The sequence below is a fragment of the Festucalex cinctus genome, chromosome 15 (genome assembly GCF_051991245.1).
Source record: "Festucalex cinctus isolate MCC-2025b chromosome 15, RoL_Fcin_1.0, whole genome shotgun sequence".
In the NCBI taxonomy this organism is placed as follows: domain Eukaryota; kingdom Metazoa; phylum Chordata; class Actinopteri; order Syngnathiformes; family Syngnathidae; genus Festucalex; species Festucalex cinctus.
The window spans coordinates 15,188,325-15,211,838 of NC_135425.1; the positions used below are offsets into that span (position 1 = coordinate 15,188,325).

General features: G+C 37.5%; 1 protein-coding gene across 4 annotated transcripts; it reads left to right on the forward strand.

Annotated features, from left to right (window-relative positions):
• Positions 1-149: 149 nt before the first annotated feature.
• Positions 150-22,004, forward strand: hook3 (hook microtubule-tethering protein 3). Of its 4 annotated transcripts, none has more exons than XM_077497421.1 (25): positions 150-317; positions 6,193-6,278; positions 6,448-6,520; positions 6,995-7,045; positions 7,527-7,659; positions 7,754-7,821; positions 8,000-8,062; positions 8,635-8,718; positions 9,107-9,169; positions 10,760-10,923; positions 11,010-11,150; positions 11,320-11,407; positions 12,491-12,604; positions 12,678-12,788; positions 12,854-12,938; positions 13,040-13,109; positions 13,572-13,712; positions 13,932-14,019; positions 14,402-14,436; positions 15,317-15,399; positions 15,506-15,606; positions 15,691-15,795; positions 15,927-15,998; positions 16,325-16,461; positions 18,958-22,004. In XM_077497421.1, exons 1-25 carry the CDS (start codon positions 261-263, stop codon positions 18,971-18,973), a joined length of 2,229 nt encoding a protein of 742 aa, XP_077353547.1. In that variant the 5' UTR covers positions 150-260; the 3' UTR covers positions 18,974-22,004. The 4 variants fall into 4 exon arrangements, with proteins under 4 accessions (XP_077353547.1, XP_077353549.1, XP_077353548.1 ...); XM_077497423.1 differs by lacking the exon at positions 18,958-22,004 and adding an exon at positions 16,580-17,555 and having other exon boundaries at positions 16,325-16,485; XM_077497422.1 differs by lacking the exon at positions 9,107-9,169.
• The last annotated feature ends 1,510 nt before the right edge of the window (positions 22,005-23,514 follow it).

Below are 23,514 nucleotides of genomic sequence, written 5' to 3' on the forward strand. Positions count from 1 at the left end.
ATAGTATTCCTTAAAACACGAACAGAAAAACTTTATTTCGAAAAACAAAAACAAAAACGTAGAATTAAAAAAAAAATCCATATTGTACAAATTTCAAATCATTATTCAAATCGAAATAGACCCCGCCCACCCAGCCAGCCTGAGGCAGACGCCGGTGTCGGATTGTGAGACACCCAGTGAGCGAGAGACCTCGGCAGTGTCTGAGGTTGCTAGTAACTTTAGGCTATTTATCATCTAGATTCCGTCTACTTTTATTTACAATGTCTACATCTGGGTCCTTGGATCGAATGGAACTCTGCGAAAGCCTTCTGACATGGGTAGGTCATCGACCACAATGTTGTTGTTTTTCACCCTCCAGTGTTAGCTAGCTAGCTAGCATGCGATGCTAATGTTAGCTCGCGTGCTAACAGTGGGTGTCAAAAGAGGCAGGCAGGCGGGCGGCTGGAGGAAAACTGACACGAGCTCACACCGCTTACGTATGCAGGCCAGCTGTTGGCTGCCTGAGCTGCGGATGTGTTGTGCGCTAGCCGCTTGCAAACCTTCTAATCGTTTTGGCCGAACGGATTTTTTTGGCCAGGTGTCATTTCCTAATGGATGTCACGCAGTTTTATGACAACCGAGTCAAGAGGTTCAGAAAATATACTCGAAGAGTCTTGCGCTCTTCGGGATCGATCGTAGGACGTTCTTTCATTCCACCCTGTTTTTGTCTTTTGTTTTTTCGTCCCCTAAATATTCCAGTCATTCAATTGCTGTCTTTTGTTTAAGAATAAGAACCAAGTGGGAAAAGGAATCTTTAGAGCAGCATGTGTACCGCGTATGCTCATGTTTGCATGACTTTTAACTTTAGCTCCGATATAGTAGCACTGCCAATAATACTACTTCCAGCATACTTCTTACTAATGGTACACAATGTATTACTAATACCATAATTACACTACATTTATTACATGTGGGTAGAGAAAAAAATCTACTCAAGTAAATGTATGCATATTTTACAATGATGAACAAGTTTTTTTGTTTTTTTTTAAACCAGTTACTCGAGTAAGTAGTACTCAAGCACCGAGTAATTGGTGAGTAACTTCTGAGGTGTTTATTTTTATTTAGAGCAAAAAACGAATATGCAACAGATATTGCACACTAGGGGTGTTAAAAAAAAAAATCGATTCGGCGATATATCGCGATACTACATCGCGCGATTCTCGAATCGATTCAATAATCGGCAGAATCGATGTTTTTTTTTTTTTTAAGGATTCACACCTTGAGCATGGAAGAATGTTATATGAACGGAACATTAAGCCTTAATATTTTATTTTAATGCTGTTCAAACATGAAACAGATTACAACCTCTATAAGACTGAAATTTCAGATAAATAAATAATACATTTTCATATAAATCTTACACTCTACAAGCTTACTGATTAGTACTTTCTAAATTTGAATGAAAAAAAATCGCAACAATCGACTTATAAATTCGTATCGGGATTAATCGGTATCGAATCGAATCGTGACCTGTGAATCGTGATACGAATCGAATCGTCAGGTACTAGGCAATTCACACCCCTATTGCACACCATTTTAACTTTAAATATGAGCAATCACACAATGGCTTTAAATTAACATCCATTGTTTACGCTCATGAATCAGCAGAATAAACTCACCAGGCAGGGATTACATTGAACACTGACTGGCTGCAATGTCTTTTGTCAAGTTTGTGTTTAGTTGAGTTCTTGTAGGCTGAAATGTGGACATTTTATACAGACAGATATCGGTGCGTGACATTGCAGTTTACTTTAATAGTGTGTAAAGTAAACATGAATTGAACGTGAGGTCAGGAGTGTTGTGACTCTTCTATCCAAGAGTCACGCATTTTTATTTCCGTTTGTTCTTTCTGCCATGCTTCATTTAAATTACTCTCCTTGAAATGTAGCTTCTGTTGATTGGTGAAATTGAGTCCATCATTTCAAGCAGTTTGATTGATGGAACAGAGTCACGTGACTGTACCCGAGACATTGACAAACCAAAACAAATAGATCACACAAACAATTGATACAGATAAAAGTAGCCAGCGGAATGTAACTCAATGTAACAGAGTAAAAGTAGGCTACTATGTTATTCTTAACAAGAATACTCAAGTAAATGTAAAAATCTATAACAAAATCTCCCAAACACATGGGAAAATATATTTTAGGGATAGACCGATAATCGGCCGGGACGATTATCGGTGCCGATATTTGGCATTTTGACGAATATCGGCATCGGCCATTTTTGGAATCTGAAGGCCGATAAAGCCCACTGTGCAGGGAATACTTGCGAACGTAGCGAATTTGGGGTTTTCGTCAGGATTTGTAAGATGTTCGCAGTCAGTTATTATTTGTCGTAAACACATTTGGAACATATTCACACCATTTTTCACCGCGGAAATATTTTTGAAACGTTTTTACGAACCCTAACAAAAACCCCAAATGAGCTACATTCGCATGAATTTGTTACTCAGTGAGAAATTATATATAGTTTGAAAAGAACCCCCCCATGCTAATGCAAATGAATATCGGCTTGAAATATCGGTTATCGGCCTACTTGACTACAAATAATCTGTATCGGTATCGGCCTTGAAAAAAACCATATCAGTCTATCACTAATATATTTTGTTCCAATAAAAGCAACGTTGAACATTTCGGCCTTGATTTGAAAAGGTTTATCAGGCGCAAAGACAACACTGATCATCAACAAAAGAACACCATACCTAAGGTGAAGCAGTATCAGATATATATCAGATATATAAGATTGGTAGTATCATGATTCAAGGCTGGAATTCTTCAGTTTGGACTGGGGCCTTGGCAAAAGTGGTGGGAATTATGAACAGTTTGAAATAGCACTCAGTGTTAGGACAGAACCTTTGTCTTTTGCTCAGGAGAAGAAAAATAGTCAGGAAAAGCCTGCTAGACCAATCTGAAGTTTTATTTGGGATTAATCAGAGATGCTTTTAATTGCGGCTAGACGCCCATTTAGCTAAAATGTGAATGGTTAATTCTTAACACAACCACATTGAAGTTTGTAAGTTTTTAAATGCCGCAGAAACCTACATTGAACATGGGAGTGTAGACTTTTTCTAACTACTCTATGTGCATTGCAACGATAACACCATTAGCAACACCCATATGTACATCGGGAATTTTAACAAGAATATAATGCCACTACACTATCAACACATTACTCTGTCTTGCCAACAGAAAAGTGAAATGGCGTGTTTTCAATAATACGCTGCCCGCATTGTCTGCAGTTTACAGTACAAATATGCACTTTGTTAAAACGGGGCTTTGTCTGGCATAGTGTGCTGCTTCTCTACCAAGCTTCCATGTTACCATCAATCCTAGTTCAATATTACCAATTTTACATTTTTAATAAGTTAATTTTTCATCACTAATTGTCAATTGTTCACCTGATTTTTGTCTCATCACAAAAACACAAACAAAACAAAAAATATTTCCTCACCTGTTTAAGCACTGGTAACTGATTTACTGTTAAAACTTTTATGAACAAAGGGGTTTTCCATCCTTGTGTACCAAATTGTACGTAAAACAGCGATAAATATCATTGAATTATGAGTTCGATAACCGTGTTCCACCTCATCCTGGTTGTTAGTAATCCACTCGAGTCTGCTCATGAATTTAACACAGATTTAATTGCTAACAAAACAGACAATAAACATACAGTGAGACACAGTAAGAAAACAGCTCAACACTGCCTGACTGAGCTTCTTACTTGACACAACATACATCAGCATAAAGAATACCATACCTCATCATAAAGGAAGAATAGCATCATAACTAGCATTTTGTATGACTTGTATGGCATATCTTTGGGCCTGCTGTAACCCATACACAAACTTACAATGGATGCTAGTGTGATAGCACCCGAAACTAAAAGGTAACCTGGTGTCAGGGCCAGAGCAGTGAAATGAATTTGTCACAGGTTGATACGCGTCTGTTTCAGTGCTACTGTGGAAAATGCTTTAGTGGTTAAAGGTGTGACAAATTTTCGACATGCATACCTCTGCCTTTACGTTTGAACTCAATAGTTGCAGCAAGAACAGGAGCAAAAGTATTTGGTTTTTCACACTGTACAATGTACATATTTGTCGTGTATGTGTGTCGTAATTGGGGGTTGTCAAGTTATGTCATTGGCATGTACTCAGTGGAAGTACTGTTACCACAGTAACAAGTTAGTGGCTAACCCTGCAAATCGACTGTATCACTGTATCACACTAAACTGATCGGCCTTTCTTCATTTTAGTCTTGGGCAAGCATTCCTCACATACCTGTGAACTCCATCGCACAACCGCAACAGTATGTTTAACCACTTGCGGAATATAAAGGTGTCCAATACAAGAGTTGTACTCTTGAAAAGTTTTTTATTTATTTGGCATATTGACGAATATCCATATCGTCCTTTTTTTTAAAAAAAATTCTGACGACCGGTTATTTCTATTGTCGTATTGGTATACTTTCTGTAGCCTTTTCTTAAAGAATACTTTATAGGCTGGGCTAGAAACTCTGCATCCCTATCTTAACCATTCCATTTCCATACATTAGTCAAACTAGATTAAATTTCAAAACTGCCCTAATGTTCATTAAGTGTCTTTAACCCCTACTTTTCTTCCATGACCCCATTTTCAGTGCCTCTGGTGATAACCCCCTTGACCTCTTTTTAGCAAGCAAGCTAGTTGTTAGTAAATGCATCCAGCACGGCCTTGCGTATCTGTTTCTGCGTGAGATTTAGATGTTTAAATAAAGGGGTGATCTATTACATCAACACCGCTCAAAAATAAGTGTTGCCATCATGCACCCGGTGTATTACATGGTGACGGTCATCAATCGTAAAGAATGCTCAACAGTCTGACGACAGCTGGGAAGTCTTTTAAATATCGCTATTGTCTCGTAGGGTTGTCCTTGTGTGTGCCGGTTGTGTTTTATGTTTTCTTTCCTTCCACTTGTTTCCTGGGAAGGGAAGTGAGTAAAGCGACTAACTATTGCAGTAAAGTACGAGTTGCAGCCTTTTCCACCATGAAAATAGTCTCATTACTTTCATCCTTGAGCTTCTCCAGAAGTAAGCTGAGCAACGCATGAACTGGTAAAATATACCAAAACAAAATGCTTAGACAACCATTTTGACAAATCATCCAGTTATGCTGTTTGTAATATAAAAACAGGACTTTTTTTTTTTTTCATAACATGACGGCTAAAACCAAGAAAAGTTACAAAAGTAGCATCTTTACATAGAAGGAACACTACTGTACATACTGTAATGGATAGTTTTATGGGTTCAACTGTGAAATCAAGCCAAACTTCCTGCTACGCAGTGTTATGTAATAAAGGGGTGTTGTTTGGGTTCTGTGTGCTGGCTGTAGTCTTCAGATATTTGTCTGCCAGGCAGAGATCCTCTCAGATGAGCTCTTGCAATCCTTTTTAGATTAGTTGAACCTGTTTCAGTTCAGTTAATCACGTCAGTGCAGCACAGTCATATACAATATGTTCTTGATGTAATAGACAGTACATATTCTTTGGTAATATATTATTAAGATTTTTTTGAGGGTTGCCACTGTTAATTGAATGTGACATCTTTTGACATTTTAGTAATTCTTGAAAAATAAATGACTATATTCATTCGGACTACAATCTGCTTTTTTGGCCGTTTTTTTTTTTTTTTTTTTCCGTGATACTTTCTTTGGAAAAATGGCTTCACTGTGATTTTATCCATGTTATTAAAAATAGTGAAAGTGATACACACATAGGCGTTTCGTCTTGTCATTTCCTTCCTGTCAAATTTCCAACATTCCTCCTCTCAACTTCACCGCCTGTCACATGGACTGTTGGCATTGCAACAAATTTCTTTCAGCTTAAGTACAAGTAGGGAAGAAAGAACTTGGTCAATGACTGAATGAATGACTATGGCCTTGCTTGCACCATTTTGCATTATTTTGAACTTAAATTTAAGTCACGTAATCCTCTGTATTATTGTTTGGCGTGCACCCTTAGCCATTTTCATGGGCGTAAACTAAGGTTTTTAGAACTACTCTATACAACCACTGTCTTGTCATGCTTACCTTATGTGATTGTTTTTTACATACTTTCTACTGTGTTATTATACAACACTAGAGGCACAGTCCAACCCAATAATTGTTTGTTTGTTTAGGTTCAAACGTTCGGGGTGGAGGCTCAATGCAAGACTGTAGAGGACATGACGAGTGGCGTCGTTATGGCTCAGGCTCTACAGAAAATGTAAGTTGAGAGTTTCAAGTCTTGCATTTGATTTTATTACCACTTTCTCTTATTGGCGGTATCATTGGATGCTATGTTACATTTGCAATGGGAACTGAGCTAAATATGAATGAATCCTACTGTGATGCACATTTATTATTCACTACAATTATCTGTGTTCATTTTGTAGAGACGAAGTGTATTTCAATGATGCATGGATTAGTCGAATCAAGCCTGATGTGGGGGACAACTGGAGGTTAAAGGTAAGGATGCATTTCTTTGCTTTTGCTTCCAATGATGCACGTTAAGTGTTGTGTTATTTGTCTGGTGCCGTCTTCTTTGTTTCCAATCCATGCAATGTCGTAATTAACGTCTCAGATTATAGTAGTGTAAAATTACACGATATTGGAATCATTATTATTGTATATCCTCATATTTGACTTCTGCTCTATTAGACAAAGTGGAAGTGGGACTTCGAAAAAGTTCAATGTCAGTCCCATTGAAAATGAATGGGGAAAAGTTTGTATTTAACGTTAAAATATGCAAATACTGTAAGTAATTTGTGTTTATGTTTCAAGGTATATTTATTATTATTATAGCCCAATGAACACAGTGGCGGTGTTCTAAATATTGCTAACTATAAGGAAAACATGTACTCAGACTGAACCTTTTTTGTTTTTTTGTTTTTTTTGTTTTTACAAAAATGTTAAGATGTTTGCTTAAATTATTTGTTTCAGGTCAGCAATCTAAAGAAAATTCTCAAAGGCATCCTAGATTATAACCAGGAGGTAAGGAGACAGATCTATTTTACTTTTTTTTTCTCCTCTTATCCAGTCTTGCTAGAAGAATGATTTTACTTTAACAGATACATTTAGGATAGTTAAATCAATGGGATTATTGTGTTGTTAACAATAAAGGGGCAGCATTGCTCAGTGGTAGAGTGGCCGTCTCCCTTCCGTGAGTTTGTGGGTTCGATCCTCAAACCTGATGTCCATGGCGAAGTGACCTTGAGCAAGACACTGAACCCTGATTTGCTCCCAGTGGATCTGGCAGCGCCATGCATGGCAGCAGTCGACCACTGGTGTGTGAATGGGTGAATGTGAGGCATTGTAAAGCGCTTTGGACACCACACGGTGTAGATAAAGCTCTATATAAAAAAGCAGTCCAGTCCATTAAAGTGTTCAAAATTCTGTTCCTGGTGATGTCCAAGACCCTGATGATTGACTTATAAGGAAACATTGCAATGAATAGTCTGCTCTCCCTTTCAAGATTCTCGGCCAACACATAAACGACTTCACGCTACCTGACGTCACTCTGATCGGAGAACACTCGGACCCGGCAGAACTTGGGAGGATGCTTCAACTCATTCTCGGCTGTGCTGTCAACTGTGAACAGAAGCAAGGTGCACACCTAATCGGAATAAAAGTCCTGCAAAATGTTTTCATGCTCTCGCGCTGATAGCGTTTAAACTGAGCTCATTATTTTCCTTCCTCTAGAATATATCCAAACCATCATGATGATGGAGGAATCAGTCCAGCATGTTGTCATGACAGCCATCCAAGAGGTACAGTCGATTATCGTGGCTTTATGGAATCGTGTTTGACCATCCATGAGTGTTGTAGATTTCGTGGAATTCAAATGCACGTACTGTATGTGTTAAATGTGTGGATGCATCTCAATTGTCAACATTCCGAAATCATGTAGTCATATCTTCACTCATCTGTTTTTTGTGTTTGTGTCAGCTGATGAGTAAAGAGACGCCAGTGACAGGAGGGAACGACTCCTACGTGGATCTAGACAGACAGGTATGCACACGTGTGTTGACTTTGTGCCTTTCAAGACCTGCTGGCAGAACTATTTGTTGAATAATAGCCTTCACATAGTTGCAGAGCCTGCATATTAATGAGATGTAAATGTATTATGTTCTTGACTGTGTCTGAACAACAGGGTTTGGATGAATTCAAGTGTTTTAACTTTTGGATAAATTGACCAAGAATGCTTTAATATATTGTTGTTGTCCAGTGGAAACCTTGTCTTTCCAAATATGGATTGATTTCACTTTTTTTTTCATGGTCACGCCCACTTGGTCTGTTTTTTTTCTTTTCTTTTTTTGTGCACATCAACCGCAAAGGTCATCATCGTTTTTTGGGGGGTTTTTTTATGCATTGCTGATTGCTGATTTCTCTTTTTGACAGTTTGGCTGTTTTGAGTAAACCCTACGTCTTTAATTTTTTTGGGGGGGAATCATCTTTTATTTTTCAATAAAGAAGGGTTTGGGTGAATATGCATAGGAAACTGATGGGGTTCAATACCACCAACAAGATTAACAACCGCTGTCTTCGAATGAATGAAATGAACTATTTATTTGCATTTTTAGTTCAAGAAGTCTGTTGAGGAACTGAATGAAGCTTTGGCCACAAAGGAGGAGATTTCCCAGAGGTGTCGTGAGCTTGATATGCAGGTTGGTTTCATGTAATTTTTATTTTATTTATTTTTTTAAGAAATGTTTTGTTTGTAAGTTGCATTGAGGGGAGCAGTTAGCTTTTTCAGTCTTACCATTAAACGATGTATCCTTGCTTTTCCTCCTGCTATTACAATTACATGGTATCTTAACTTTCTTTCTTCCTGCTGGTTCTTATCACTTCCCTTAAAAATGCTAATATGCATTCAATATGTATCATCATGACAGATGATCCAAATTAACTTTTTTTTTTTTTTGCATGCATGACTATCTCATCATCTCCAGAAATGAGCCGCGGGTTTAAAGGATTATCTAATCTCCTGTTGTGTTCAGTCTGTTTCCTCTAATTTCCTGACCATTTCAATATACTTTGTGCCTTGCTTTAAAGGCCCTCCATGCCCAAGAGGAGCGCGATAGACTGAGGTTAGAGTTTAATGAGCTAGAAGAGAGGGTAAATTCAAACTTTATTTCTGCCTCTTTCTTCCATTCATTCTGTGTGGCGTGTCTAATAAGAGTCCTGGAGTTTGTTTGTTTGTTTTTGTTTTTTCTTCTTCTTCTTCAGTTTGCTTGCATCAGATTTCCCTTTCCGTGTTATCTATGTGTGTGTACACGTTCGTGTACACTTATGCACATGTCTATACACAACTTGAGGTATACTGAGCAAAACTGCAAATTTTCGTCATGTGTCAACCCCTCACTACTAATCTGTCTTTTCCCCTGTATCACGCATTCCCACAGCAACAGTAGGGTGAAACACTAAAAAATAACAAATATATATTGCATACAAACATACTCCTCCGCATGAACACAGGTATTTATAATTTACTGTACAGTATAGCTGTAAAACAGTAAAATTGTACAACTATTTTGTATTTTATATTTTATGTGTTAATTTAATGATCAGAAGTGATTCTACTGTCGTTTTTTTTTTGTTGGTCTCTTCTCTCATTACCAAATTTATTTCTTTTTCTAAAAATAGCTCTGTTCGTGTGGACATAGCAGTAAATTCTAAGATAAATCTATATTTAGAGTCGTGCAGCATAGTAGTCATGGACTAAAATTAGGATGCAGCTTGTGCTTTGCTTGGTGTGGAGTTTGATACCTTGTCTATCACTCAACAGCGAAGACAACATCAAACCATATGTAACCCTCTTTGTTGGTTTGCCCTGTTGAGGATTTGCCGTGTGTTTGCGCCATGTTACCAGCTAACTTCTATTGCAGTGTAGCGACTCTTTTGGGGTGTCATCTAGGGCTGGGTGATGTGGCCGTTTGTTTTCACAAAAATCTGATTTAGATTTTACTTTTCTTACTATTTACCTTACAGAAAAAGCACCTGATCGTTATTCCAAATAAGTTTTACTTTTTTGCCTCCCCTTTTTGAAGAAGAATACGTCTCCTTGTACTAAAGAGGCTTTGAAATATTTTTTTTACAGCGTTTTCTCCAATACAGTCATTTGCATCAAGTTCCATGGAAGTAATACAATATTTTCACAGACGAGATGAAATAAGTGCAAAATGTTCCTTTACAAAAACTAAATAAATATGGAAACACAATTTTTGGTCAAACAAGATTTTAAAATGTGAACAATTAAACATCATTAAATGGTTAGGCTGGTCCATATGTCTGTTGTCGCAGAAGTAGCGGCAAACTCCTTAACTACTCTCTCATGCTCTTTTCTCATATGCATTTTTATAGGTGACCTTAGCATAATATGCCCTCCACTCGGCTGCTTTCATATCATATGGAAAATAATGTCAAAATGATCCATGTTGTCTTAAAAAAATTCTAAAACATTTGACCCTATGTGTGAACGGGGTCAAATTGAGCCCAAGGATATTAGGATGGTTAAAGTCACTTATTTAAAAAAAAATAAAAAAATAAAAAAAATAAATAAAACTATAGACGATATCTCCTTGATGGGAAAAAAAAAAAAAAAAAAAGTTGACTTCATCGATAAAACTGATTAATCGCCCAGCCCTAGGGTCATCTGTCTTGCATTTATCTAAATGTAATGACAAATATTTCACTTTTGAACTTCAGGTCGCAGCCCTGCAGGAGGAAAAGAGTAGTTTGCTAGCCGAAAACCAGGTTTTAATGGAGAGACTCAACCAGTCAGACTCTATTGAGGATATAAACAGCCCGGCTGGACGCAGACACCTCCAGCTACAGACGCAACTGGAGCAGCTCCAGGAAGAAACATTCAGGTGTGGATTTACCACAAAATGTTATTGGTCTGTCTTATGAAAGAATTAGAAATTCTATAATATTGCTGGGGGTCGTCATTTTCCAGGTTGGAAGCGGCAAAAGACGACTACCGGATTCGTTGTGAGGAGCTGGAAAAAGAACTCTTGGACGTGAGGTCACAGAATGAAGATCTCACGTCTCTGGCTGATGAAGCCCAGTCACTGAAGGATGAGATGGATGTGCTCAGGTAAGCAACCTATTTGTATGTCTATCGTTTTTATCTGATAAGGTGGGAATTTTTTTTATTATTATTTATTTATTTTGGTCTCCACAAAAACCCACGGAGTTTAGGCTTTTTATATCCCCTGTATTCAAGTATCTGATGGAGAATAAACCACATATTGTTTTTCAACCAGGCATTCATCAGACAAGGTGTCAAAGCTTGAGGGCACAGTAGAACACTACAAGAAGAAACTTGAGGACATGGGACTTCTCAGGAGACAGGTCCGTGTTTGCTGTTTTAGTCCGATAAAACTTGCATAATAAATGAAAAAAAATATAGTATGAATGAAAAAAATATTTAGAATAAACGAAAATAATATATACTCTGCTGTATAAATAAATTAAAAAAAAACATACTTTTAATGGAAAAAAAGAATGTAAATGAAAAATTGACATATATGAAAAAGCATTTATAATAAAGTAAAAATCATGCCAAAACGAAAAAAAACATATATAATAAATATATGTAATTAATGGGAAAATTACAAAAATTAACGCGGCTTTCCATTATCGCGGGCAGGGTTGTTATAGTTTTGGAATTTTTCATTTTAGTTACTGTAGTTTTTACTTCGTTTTGAGTTTTGTTTTTTAAATTTATTTAGTTTTACGTAATTAGTTTTCATGGTGGTTCTGTTAGTTTTTATGAGTTTTAGTTTTTTAATTTTTAATTTTTTAATTTATTTTTTTTAATAATTTGTATAACTTATGCACAATATTTAAAAATCACCATGGGAGTGACTTCTTCTGAAGGTGCTTTTCTATTGGCTGTTGCTAGATGATGTCACTTCTGTGCGACACACTTATATCAAAATAAATCTACTTACTTAAAACATTTAAAATCATCCCCAAAGTCTCATGCATTAAATTAATTGCCAAAGACTAAAACAAATGACATTTTTGATATAATTATAGTTTTAGTTAGTTTTGTAAACATAAAATGCAGTTTCAGTTAGGTTTTGTTTTTTACAAAGCATTTTTGTTTTTATTTTATTTCGTTTTCATTAGTATTAGTTAACTAAAATAACCTTGATCACGGGTAGTTTTTGGAATGTACACCCGCGATAAACGAGGAAACACTATAATAATAATGATGATGATGATAATAATAATAATGTATTTATTCACCATCCTGCAAAAAAAAAATGCAAATGAGGTTCTGAACTGCTTGATGGAAATTTGACTGCCAAATACACTATTTAATATTTTGTGCTGTGTACCAGTTTTCATTGACCTACAAATTATTTTATTTGCATAGTGTTCTACACATTTACAAATATAATATATATTTGATTTCCATTTTCTTAGAGTAAGCTGTTGGAGGAAAAGAACACAGTATTAATGCAGACCAACATCAGTTTAGAAGAAGAGCTTCGAAAGGCGAATGCTACCAAAGGCCAGTTGGAGACATACAAGAGACAGGTAACTCAAAACGCCATATCCGCGCTACCTGTCACATGTGTCGTTATACACGTAACCTTGCTGCTTTGTGCAGGTGGTCGAACTTCAGAACAGACTGTCGGAAGAATCGAAAAAGGCTGACAAGATGGAGTTTGAGTACAAACGTGCCAAAGAGAAAGTAGACTCTCTACAGAAAGAAAAAGATGTATGTGCAGTATGAAATACTTGTTTTCTATAAACTGTAATTGACTGACCTATTTTTTCACGCAGCGTATGCGAACGGAGAGAGACTCTTTGAAGGAGACCATTGAAGAGCTGCATTGCGTCCAAGCTCAAGAGGGACAGCTTACGTCAGGTAAACTGCTAAAAAAAAATTGGCCAAATTTGACTAGTCTATTTAAAAACTAAGTGTGGTTTTAGCAAAAATAGACAATAATGACCATTTTTCTTACCCAGGTCTTCTCCCACTAACCAGCGCTGATGGCTCCGATTCATTGGCAGCTGAGATCACAACGCCGGAGATTCGGTATGTTCTCTGCACCTCAACACTTGTGACGATGAAAGATACACCTCAAATGATCTTTTAGGGAAACACATGATCTGAACTGCTGTTCACTATGCAACCACATTGCTTTTTTTTTTTTTTTTTTTTGCTCATTCTGCTTTCCACCCCCGCAGTTGTACGTTTTACGAGTTTGGCCTAAAAAGCACTCCTCCTTAACTGAGTTATGTAACAGCAGCATACGAGTTACATCAGCCTGACTGCTGCTTTCCAAGAAGGATTGATTTTGTGCTGGTTGACTGCTGTTTTTTATTATTATTATTATTATTACTTCTTTTTTTTAATACACTCGCTACACATGTGAACCCTAGAAAATGTTGCTGTTCCCCCCTTCAACAGAACCTAATAGTGATGGGATTACCACTACTCACTAAAAAGAACATAGTTCTCAACTTCATTCGCGTTCTTCGATGCATTTTCACACAGGGAGCATTTAATTCGCCTTCAGCATGAGAACAAAATGCTGAAGCTGGCTCAAGAGGGCTCGGATAACGAGAAGATTGCACTTCTGCAGAGTCTGCTGGAAGACTCGAATAGAAGGCAAAGTGAACTGGAGACTGAAAACAGGTCAGCAAAGGACACAAACACATGAAGCCGACACTGACGACGTTTCATTATTTATTACAGCTTTCTCACAAAGTGATTTCTGCGAAATGCAAAAACCCAAAAAGAGGAAAAATTGACCTTTTCACCTCAAATTCATCTCCGTGATGTTTATTCCAACACTGTCAGACTGTGTTCAAAACTATGTTGTCCAACTGGTCTCTGTGCTTTGCATGTTTGCAGGTTAACCAATCAGCGCTTAATGGAGGAACAGAGTCAGATAGAAGAGCTACAGAAGAATCTTCAGGAACAAGGCTCCAAAGCAGATGATGTACGTAATGAAATGTTCCTTTTAATATCCGGATGTGTGTGACTGGATTTGAGAGTCAAATTAAGTTCCACAATAATACGGATTTTGACTAAAATCTTGTTCTTTAGTAGTTTTCTTCTCTTTGCCACCTTGACAGTCACCTGGGCTTCTCTAATAATCATTAAATATTGTTTGTACTACGCCCAGTTGGATGCTATGAATACGTTGCATACAAGTGTGTCAATCCACTTTATTTCTTCAAACGATAAATAGGGAAATTTTTCACCTAGTAGAATTGGACCTTGTCACACAGTCATTAAGTGTAATGCAGTTTGTTCAACAGATTGACACCACGTTTGAAGATGTTGTATGTGTTAAACCCAATTTCTCTTTCACGTTTCAGTCGTCCATTATGAAGAAAAAATACGCAGAGCACATGTAAGTAATCGGTTTACACAATTACAACTCTGCGCTGTTTGTAATTCAATATTCAGTTGTCTGGTGTATTAGGCAATGTTTGTTTTCACAGTGAGTTTAAACTGAGCTATCAGTACAGCGTATGCTATATTAGGGCTGGGTTTAAAAAATCGAATAATGTTTCTTTTCGAGCCTAATATATTCATAAAACCATGAATACCGGTAAATAATTTTAGTATCTCTTTTTCCCATGAATTCATAAGAATATAGAATTTTAAAGGATTTTTTTTTTTTGGGGGGGGGGTAATTTGTTTTCTTGAAATTTACTGTTGGGATGAATTTAAAAGTATTTTCTTACATTTATGAAAGGCCTGTCACCTGACTTATTGCACTTTAATACAAGAATATTTTTTAATTTATATTTTCAATGATTGAATTTGACTTTCATCTCATCCTTGCTGATGTCAATGTTTGTGTAACACTTAAGTGATTATAACAAGTTACTTTTTTTTAACTCTTTTACTGCCAGACGGAGACAGAGGCTTTGATCAAAAAAGATACAATGCTTCCATCTGCTGGCCATAGTTTAGAGTGTTTTAGATTCCACAACCCATTGACCAGGCAGCGCTGCACTTAGACGTTGCACTGAGAATTATTTTTTTTTAAATTGTTGACGTTATTTAACGTTTATGGCAATATACGTCATGATTTTACTGATCATTATTTAACGTTTTTGGCAGTCAAAGAGTTAAGAAACTAAATCATTCTGATTTAACCAGTTACTGCATCTACGGAATTTAATGTTTGTGGGAGTTTTTATCATATATTTGGTCCATAATTAATCAATATCAGTCGATACCCAGCCCTAAGGCTTTATTAATTTCTTTGTTGACCTCCCCAGGGAGAAGCTACAAGAGGTGAACAATGAGTTACTCAAGAAGAATGCCATCATTGATGAGATGGAACCCAAATATGCGGCCAGCTGTGAGTTTGCACCCTTGTCACCGTAACTTGTGGCTGCTGTTGACTTTGAATGTTATTTAAGTATCCTTGGCTGCATCTCGTTTAATGTGTTGTCTTCTTCTCTTAGCTCAACGAGTGGACGAACTGGAGGAAGCCTTGAAAAAGAAAGATGACGAGATGAAACTAATGGAAGAGCGATATAAGAAATATTTGGAGAAAGCAAAGAGCGTGAGGATTTTTTTTATTTTTAATCTTTGGAACTATTAACAGATAACATCATAATATGTGTGACTGATTACATTTGGTTCTCAGGTGATTCGTACCCTGGATCCTAAGCAGAACCAGGGCTCGGGTCCAGAAGTCCAGGCCTTGAAAAACCAGCTCCAGGAGAAAGAGCGGATGTTGCACTCGTTGGAGGTAATCAATTAGGATTTGTCAAAGGATTGGGGTAGCCATTTTGTAGACCAGACTGCACTGTGTGATTCTTTTCTGCAGTTGAGTTTAATTCAGATTTAGAATTTTTGTGGGTTTGTTTTTTTGTGCAACAGAAAGAGATGGATAAAACGAAGAGCCAGAGGGATTATGAAGAGAAACTGATTGTGTCGGCCTGGTACAATATGGTAAGACTGACATCAAACAGAGAATGGATGATTTATTTCTGTGGTTTTGGGAGCAAACCCTCCATAGTCAATGCTTTCAATTTTAACATAACACCTGGTTCACCACTAGATGGCAGTATAACGCAAAACCGTAACAGATGTGTGCTAACTGCCGAGCTGATTGAAATGATCTTAACTTGTTAAATCAACACCGTAATGGATTTTTCCCTCCTAATTCATCATCATCAGCGGGCTGGTGATAATAGATTCCTGCTGTGGCGTCTGTTTCAAAAAGAATAAATTACAAGTAGATTGTGCTGATTCTCTTTAACGCTCATCTTTCCCAGGGAATGACTTTCCAGAAGAAGGCGGCTGAAGACAGATTGGCCAACACCGGCTCGAGTCAGTCTTTCCTGGCCCGCCAGCGGCAAGCCACCAGTTCCCGTCGCGCCTACCCGGGCCACGTCCAGCCAGCTACCGCAAGGTAGAAAGGCAGGAAAATGCAACAGTAAAACTAACTATCTTACAAAGCCCTTAAACTGTTCGTTTCAACTTCTGCCTATTGATTTTCTTTTTGTTTTTCCACCCTTCTTCCTGATTAGATCCGTGAGGTAGAGATGCCAGGCAAGACTGCCAAAAACATCACCACTTTTATTCCCGTCTAATCTTTTTTTTTTTTCTTTTCTTGACTCAAGTGATGGCAGATCACACACAGCCCAGCATTTTTCTATCATCAGGCATTATTAATCACCTCGGACGCATTTCTCACCATTTAACCTCAACCTTTACATGCAGTACTCATGCAGTATCAAGTTTCCATTGTTTTCTGCTACCACCGACTGATAGTGTGTTAGCTGCTTCGTTTACTTATATTCATATATTTTGATGAATTTATTGTTTACACCACCCTCAGAAAGGAACCTGTCTGAGACATGTTTTGATTACAACTGCAGAAAGGTCTAAGACTTGACCACCAGCGTACAGTTTCTTCAGTTTTGTTAAAAAAAAATTAAATAAAATAGTGCCAAAATGAAAAAAAAAAAAAAAAAATGCATGCAAAAGTTTTGGGACAACTGCATCCCCTGGGAATAGAACTTGAAGAAAGGATAGAGTGGAGCACCACTTTCATTTTTCATTTTTAGTCAAGTCTTTCATCCAGAACATTCATGGCTCACAATCTTCTTTTAAATCACATTTATACGCTCACGCTTTCAAAAATAAACAATTAATTTGTCATCTTTGGAGATCCAGACGTGCCATGGGGAGATTTTTTAAATTTTTATGTTATTTATTTATTGTTATAACTGTAGCTAGTAAGTACTTATTTGTTGCCATGAATGAGTTATAATGTACGCACAAAACACTCATTTGCAGCCACAAAGTAAATATGATCACTCCACAAAATATACCATACTAATTAATATCTTTCCTGAGCAGTAGAAACTGTAAGATTAGATAAAGGACTTGGTGTGTTGCTATTGCTGTCTTAAGGTGTGCTCCAATTTGCTTACCCTGATGTCCAAGTTATTCCTTGGGAGATAGTTCGGATTTTTTGACATGAATCTCTATTTCATCCTCAACTCCAGTGTGTGCGATCAGCACTGACTTACCCTTGACAGTGTTCTGTGAGACGAGTTCTGGTCCGGTTTTGCTCAAGAGGAAAATAGTTCGGCAAGTTGGTTGGGGTCAAGTAAATAGTGTTTTTCTTCTTTAAAAAAAAAAAGAGTGATAGATTTGCATCACAAAACTCCCTCCTGAAAAAAAGGCAGACGCCATTACCGCCGGGCACTATTTTTCTGTCCGTTCGTATCACTACACGCCGCGCTGTAGACAGCTGAACGCGCACTAATCGACAAGGCGCGACTATCAGATGTCTACAGGGCGACGCGCAGTGATACAAACGAACAGAAAAATAGTGCCCGGCGGTAATGGCGTCTGACTTTTTTTCAGGAGGGAGTTTTGCATGAAAATGTATCACTCTTTTTGAACACAAGAAAAACGCTTTATTTAGGTGACCCCAGCCAACTTGCCGGACAATTTTCCACTCGTCCAACACCGGACCAGAACTCGTGTCACAGAACGCTGTCAGGGGTAAGTCAGTGCTGATCGCACACCACTGGAGGTGAGGATGAAATAGAGATTCATGGAAAAAAAAAAAAAAAAAGATCCAAACTATCCCATTAAACACAAAAATTAATTGCTGTTTTGTGCTCTGTTTCGTGGCCACCAATAATCATTTTAGGTCAGTGGTTCTTAACCTGGTTTCAAACGAACCCCATGGGTTTGGTGAGTCAGTCTCAGGGGTTCGGTGGAGGTCAAGACACACATCCAACTCGCATGATTTTATGCCGAGCTTGGCCATCATTGGCTACATTGTTTGGCCTAATTGTGCTGAAGTTGACTTGTGGCTGTTGTGATGTTATTTCGTTATTATTGTAATCCCGTCGTACTAGGTCGGGCAAAAAAGAAAGAAAGAAAGAAAGTGGTCAAACGAATATGTGCAATATGAATTCACATATAACGGAACTTGGTGTTTCGCAGGGTTCAATTCTAGGACCTCTTCTGTTTTCAGGTTAAGAACCACTGATTTAGGTGCATGTTATATCTAAACTGTGGCCACAATTGAAAATGTTTTTCGCGCACATCATGTCTGGGACACGGTTATGGAGGACCAAAACTACCAAAATTAAAAATCAATGAATACATAAATAAGATAAAATTAGAATTCAAAAATTAAATGCAAAAAATAAATATAAATGGAAACAAAAAAATTTTATTGAAATTTTTTAATTCTATTTTTTCATAACCGTTTTTATTTTCATTTTATATATTTATTTATTCATTCATGTATTTTTAATTTTGTCAATTTTGGTCCTCCATAACACAGTTGTCATCCGCTTAAATCAGGGCCAAAAATCTGCTGCTAACATTCCCTGCTATCTGACTGTTATCTCCTGTTCTCCTCCCTCCCCTTTAACAGCAATATCCCAGCATGATCGGCACACCCGTGACCCCGGCCTGATACGTACGGCCTGGCCCGTCTGTGGTCTGTGCTGGCGAAACCCGAGGCGCACGATGCATGGCATGCCTGCCTGCCTGCCGACCCTTTGCATGACTTTGCATTGACTGTGAGTTAACCCGACATACAGCGACAGCAGCATGAGCACTAACAGCCCTCTGCAGCATTGCAATCCTCGCACGCGCCAGCAGGGGGAGCCGTGGGAAAAGAAAACACTTCACTCCTCTCCTCTATATTACTTCATTCATTCATCTCTTTTGTTTTTCCTCTCCCATCACTGCTCCTTCCTTGCTCCTCACGGACACGCCTGCTCGTGTTTCCAAACTGCATCATGTCTGTTACAACTCCGCCTGTTGCAAAGGCCTCAGACAGGGCCAGAACAGCACAGCGACATCTGTCCTGAATACCTCAGCGGCATTTTTTTCCCACATGTTCAGTCGTGAATTGATGTCAGTATTTGAGAGGAAAACAATCCGAAGAAAAAAAGAAAAATCTCCCTTTATAGCGAGAGTGCTCCTCTCCCATTTTGGGCACTTTATCATTGTATAAAAAAATTATCTATAAAAGACATAACCTCTCCTTAACATGTGACCCGAGGGCATGCTAGCCACGCTTTTACCTCAAATTTTAGCAGATAGGCATAGGATAGGAAAACGTTTGTATACAACATAAAAATCACAAGTCCACTTTGAAATATTTTTCTAAGCTAGAACATGTCTGATTAGTATTTTGTGATGTAATGCTGATTTGATGCACATGTATATATTTTACTTGAACATAAAGCAGGCATCCTTTGCGTCTTACAGTGTATGTCCAAGGAAGTCAAACCAGTATTGAGCCAAAAGTATTCACACATGTCAAACATCTGTGAAAAATACATTAGCTTATGTAGGCTAATGTATAGTACTTTTTTTTTTTTTAATTAAGAAAGGCTAAACAGATGAAAGTCCCTCCTCAAATACTGTTTTTCCATTGTGTGCAACTAATTATAAAAAATCATGAGAAAATGATCATAGGTCAACTTTATCATGCAGCATCATAGTGTATATTTTGCATAGCTTTTTAACATGTATTTATATTTTATTTGCAGGGCTTAATATGTCAACATATTTAAAGTGGTGGTGACATTGTGCATGTTACAGGCATAAATGCATACTTTGATTGACACACGAGTTTGGTTGGATCCTCCAGTTTAGTGCCTTTGTTACTGGTGCGATGATTTTTAAGGCAGCGTTGCAAGCTGACCTTAAACTTTAGTTTTCTTGTGTCATTTTGAAAAGCGAAATCATAGGAAATGACCATCAACCGCCTCCATATTCATATTTGATTTAGTTGATCAGGGCTTGTCTTTTTCTTATTTTACTCAATCATGTGTAACGGTTTATCTTGTGCAGTTTTTTTGTTTTGTTGTTTTTAATCTTGCAAGGTTATTTATTCATTTGTCTTGTGCGCAAGTGTTAGTATTATGTTACAACATTAACAATTCATGACATTAAATTACTGTTAAGTATTTGTCTTATTCTATAAGGAGATGGCGTCCTGTAGTGTTTGTCTTCGTTTAATGGAGTGACACAAAGTTAACCATGAACATGTATTTTTTTACAGGGATTACAGTTTCAGGTCTTAAAAGGATTGTTGACATTTGTCACAAGTAAAGCACATTTTAAACCTCTAATTACCTTGCTTTGAATTTACTCTGATCCTCCAAATGAAAATATTTCATACCGTGTGGCTGTTTCCTCACTTGGGAATTGAATAAAATGGTTTTATTGGTTAACAGTCATTTGCAGTCAACAGTAAGTGGATTAAAAAATGCAGTGGAACCTCCAAAGTTGAAACAAAGTCTCATCCTTGGCGCGGGTTGACTTCCAAGTTCTTGAAATTTCTCAAACATTATACGTTTTTGTAATATTTTAACAAAAAGAAGAAAAATTGAGTCAAACTACTCAACTTGTGACAGTCACATAATGGACAATGCCTTCGTGGTCATTAAACTACTATGTGGTATTTTTTTTGCTAGAATTAGCTTGTGTTGTGTGAAATTAGAATTTCATTCATACATTCGAAAAACTGTTGGACCGATCCACTGTTTGGGTCAATTTGACCCAATTTTCTGGGTTGTTATGCACAAAATTTGGTATAAAAAATGACCAAATTCTGTGCAAACAAAACAAAATTGTGTCAACTGTCAAATTGACCCAAGTAGTGGATCGGTCCATTTTTTTACCCAAATTGTTTTATTTTTGTCACCACCCGTTTCCTCTCAACCAATCTAGTACACTTTTGTGGTGACATATTTTCCCATTCTTGTTTGGCGGAACCCCACATTTGTGCAACATTTGGTGTGGTTGACTTTGCAGGTTCCACTTGGTTTAAATTACTTGGGAGTCAGGACAATACGTAGTTAGGCACATCCTCAGAGATGCAGATTGTTTTTAATTAAATGTGTAGTCTTGTTTGTATGCACTTTTTTATAATGATTCTGACGGAGGAAGTTACATGACGCAACCTGATCTGATCAATTTATTTTTAAGTCATACTCTGATGTAGGCAATTTTGGTGCTTGATAATCCATTATTTGTCTCAGTTTAGGAGTTGAGCTTTATCTATCAGCGGACAAAATAATTAAGAATTTGATGCATTACTTACGTGTCAAGCTAAATAAGCACCAGTCGGTGTCCCCTTGTCATGTTAGTGGACTGCTGTACAGAGAAGAAATATACTGTCAGAGTGTATAATGTTATGCAGTGTTTTTATTCTTTGTTTTTTTCTTACTCATTTGGACAATGAAGTTGAAACTAACTTTCCATTTGCCAAGTTTTCTATTGCTTGTATACAAACCCACTATGTACATAATCACGTCTTCCGACTGCAGTAAGAGGAGGCCTTGAACGCTTTTAGGCAGGGTGATCAAAGTGGTTAGATGGATAGCATCTATCTGATAATGTGCTTCCGATGCTGTAAAATCTGGAGACGACATTGTAAATAAAGCTTATATTAAAATATAATGTGCTTTGTCTAGTGTGGGTCTTACAGGCATGTGCACACTTTTTTTTTTTTTTTTTTTTTTTGCTCGAAACAAAAAAAGATACTGTAGCATATATTTTTCAACAATATAAATATATACATATATATATATATATATATATATATGTCAAGTGATCCATGACTCCGTACCAAAAAAAAAAAGGAGATCTTATAGGCTGTGGTAAACAAACCCCTCATCTCCTCTCAGCACCAAATGCGTAGAGCCACAGAGAATCATCATATTCATCAGAAGAAGGAAAAATGACAGCGAGAGACATTTATTGAGCGCATGAAGACACCACAAGCAGACAGGGACAAATATAAATATAGTGACGAGAACCACTGCCACGTTTCCTCAAAGGGCTCTCATTTTTTTAGTGGCTACTGGAAATACCGCAAAAGTCTGTGTGTTCCATTATCACTTCGCGACAGCCAGACATGTGTGCAAAAGTATTGGGACATCGTTAATCAAACGGCAAGTGGAAATGAAAGAAAATATGGAGGTGGTCGAACAGGCTATTTTTCTAGAAACACTTTTTATAAGGTTTGTCCATTCATCCAGAGGAAAATTTGCACGTCTTCTATGGGTCTTGCTTTGTGCACGTGACTTCAGTCATGCTGGAACAGAAAAGGCCCGAAACTGTTCCCACATGGGATTCCCACAAATTTGGAAGTTGGGTTGCAAAATTTCCTGGAATTTTTCAGAGCGGAAACTTTCCGCAGGAATAACTTTTTACAATAATTAACATATACAAGTAAAGTTGTTTTTTTAAGGAGGGGGTGGGGAGCTATTCATCTTTCGAATGAAACTATCAGAAATACATCTTGTTACATAATCAAATTGCAAATGTGCATCTCTACAAATTCAGCACCTTTTTCTTTTTAACTCATTCAGTGCCATTGACGGCTATACACGTCAAAGATCCATTTTTACTGGGCTGGCAGTGAATGAGTTAAATCTTGCTCTGAAATCTCCCACCTGCAAAAAGTAGAAGGGCTACCTCTGTCAAAATGTTTAAATCTCAGTTTAAGGCCGATGTTCACACTCGCGCATTAGCTTAAACCACATCTAGCATGTCTCTTGCCACACTTATACTTACATCCAGGTTTTGGCCTGTTTAACTGCCACTTCCCCTCTCTTGACCCCTTCCTTTAATGCTCAAAGAGGAGGGGTCTTAGTGGTGAAGTGAAGCTCCAGGTCCAAGACAGGTTTTGAAGAGAATCCACCTACCCAGAGGTGTCTTGTCCTTTATTATTGTGAACTGTCAAACCCTTTGAAACTCTTGTGATTCAGGGCTATAAAAAAATTAACATGAATTGACTTACTAAAATAAAAAACACACCCCACACAACGAAGATAAAATTGGCATTTGTGTGCGTACTGGCAACACGACAAGAGTTTTCCTTCCCCAAAACAAATTGTCACTGTAGTACCAATACTGACCTGTGAGAGGCAGTATTCATGGAATCTTGCTAGGTCCCAGTGTAGTA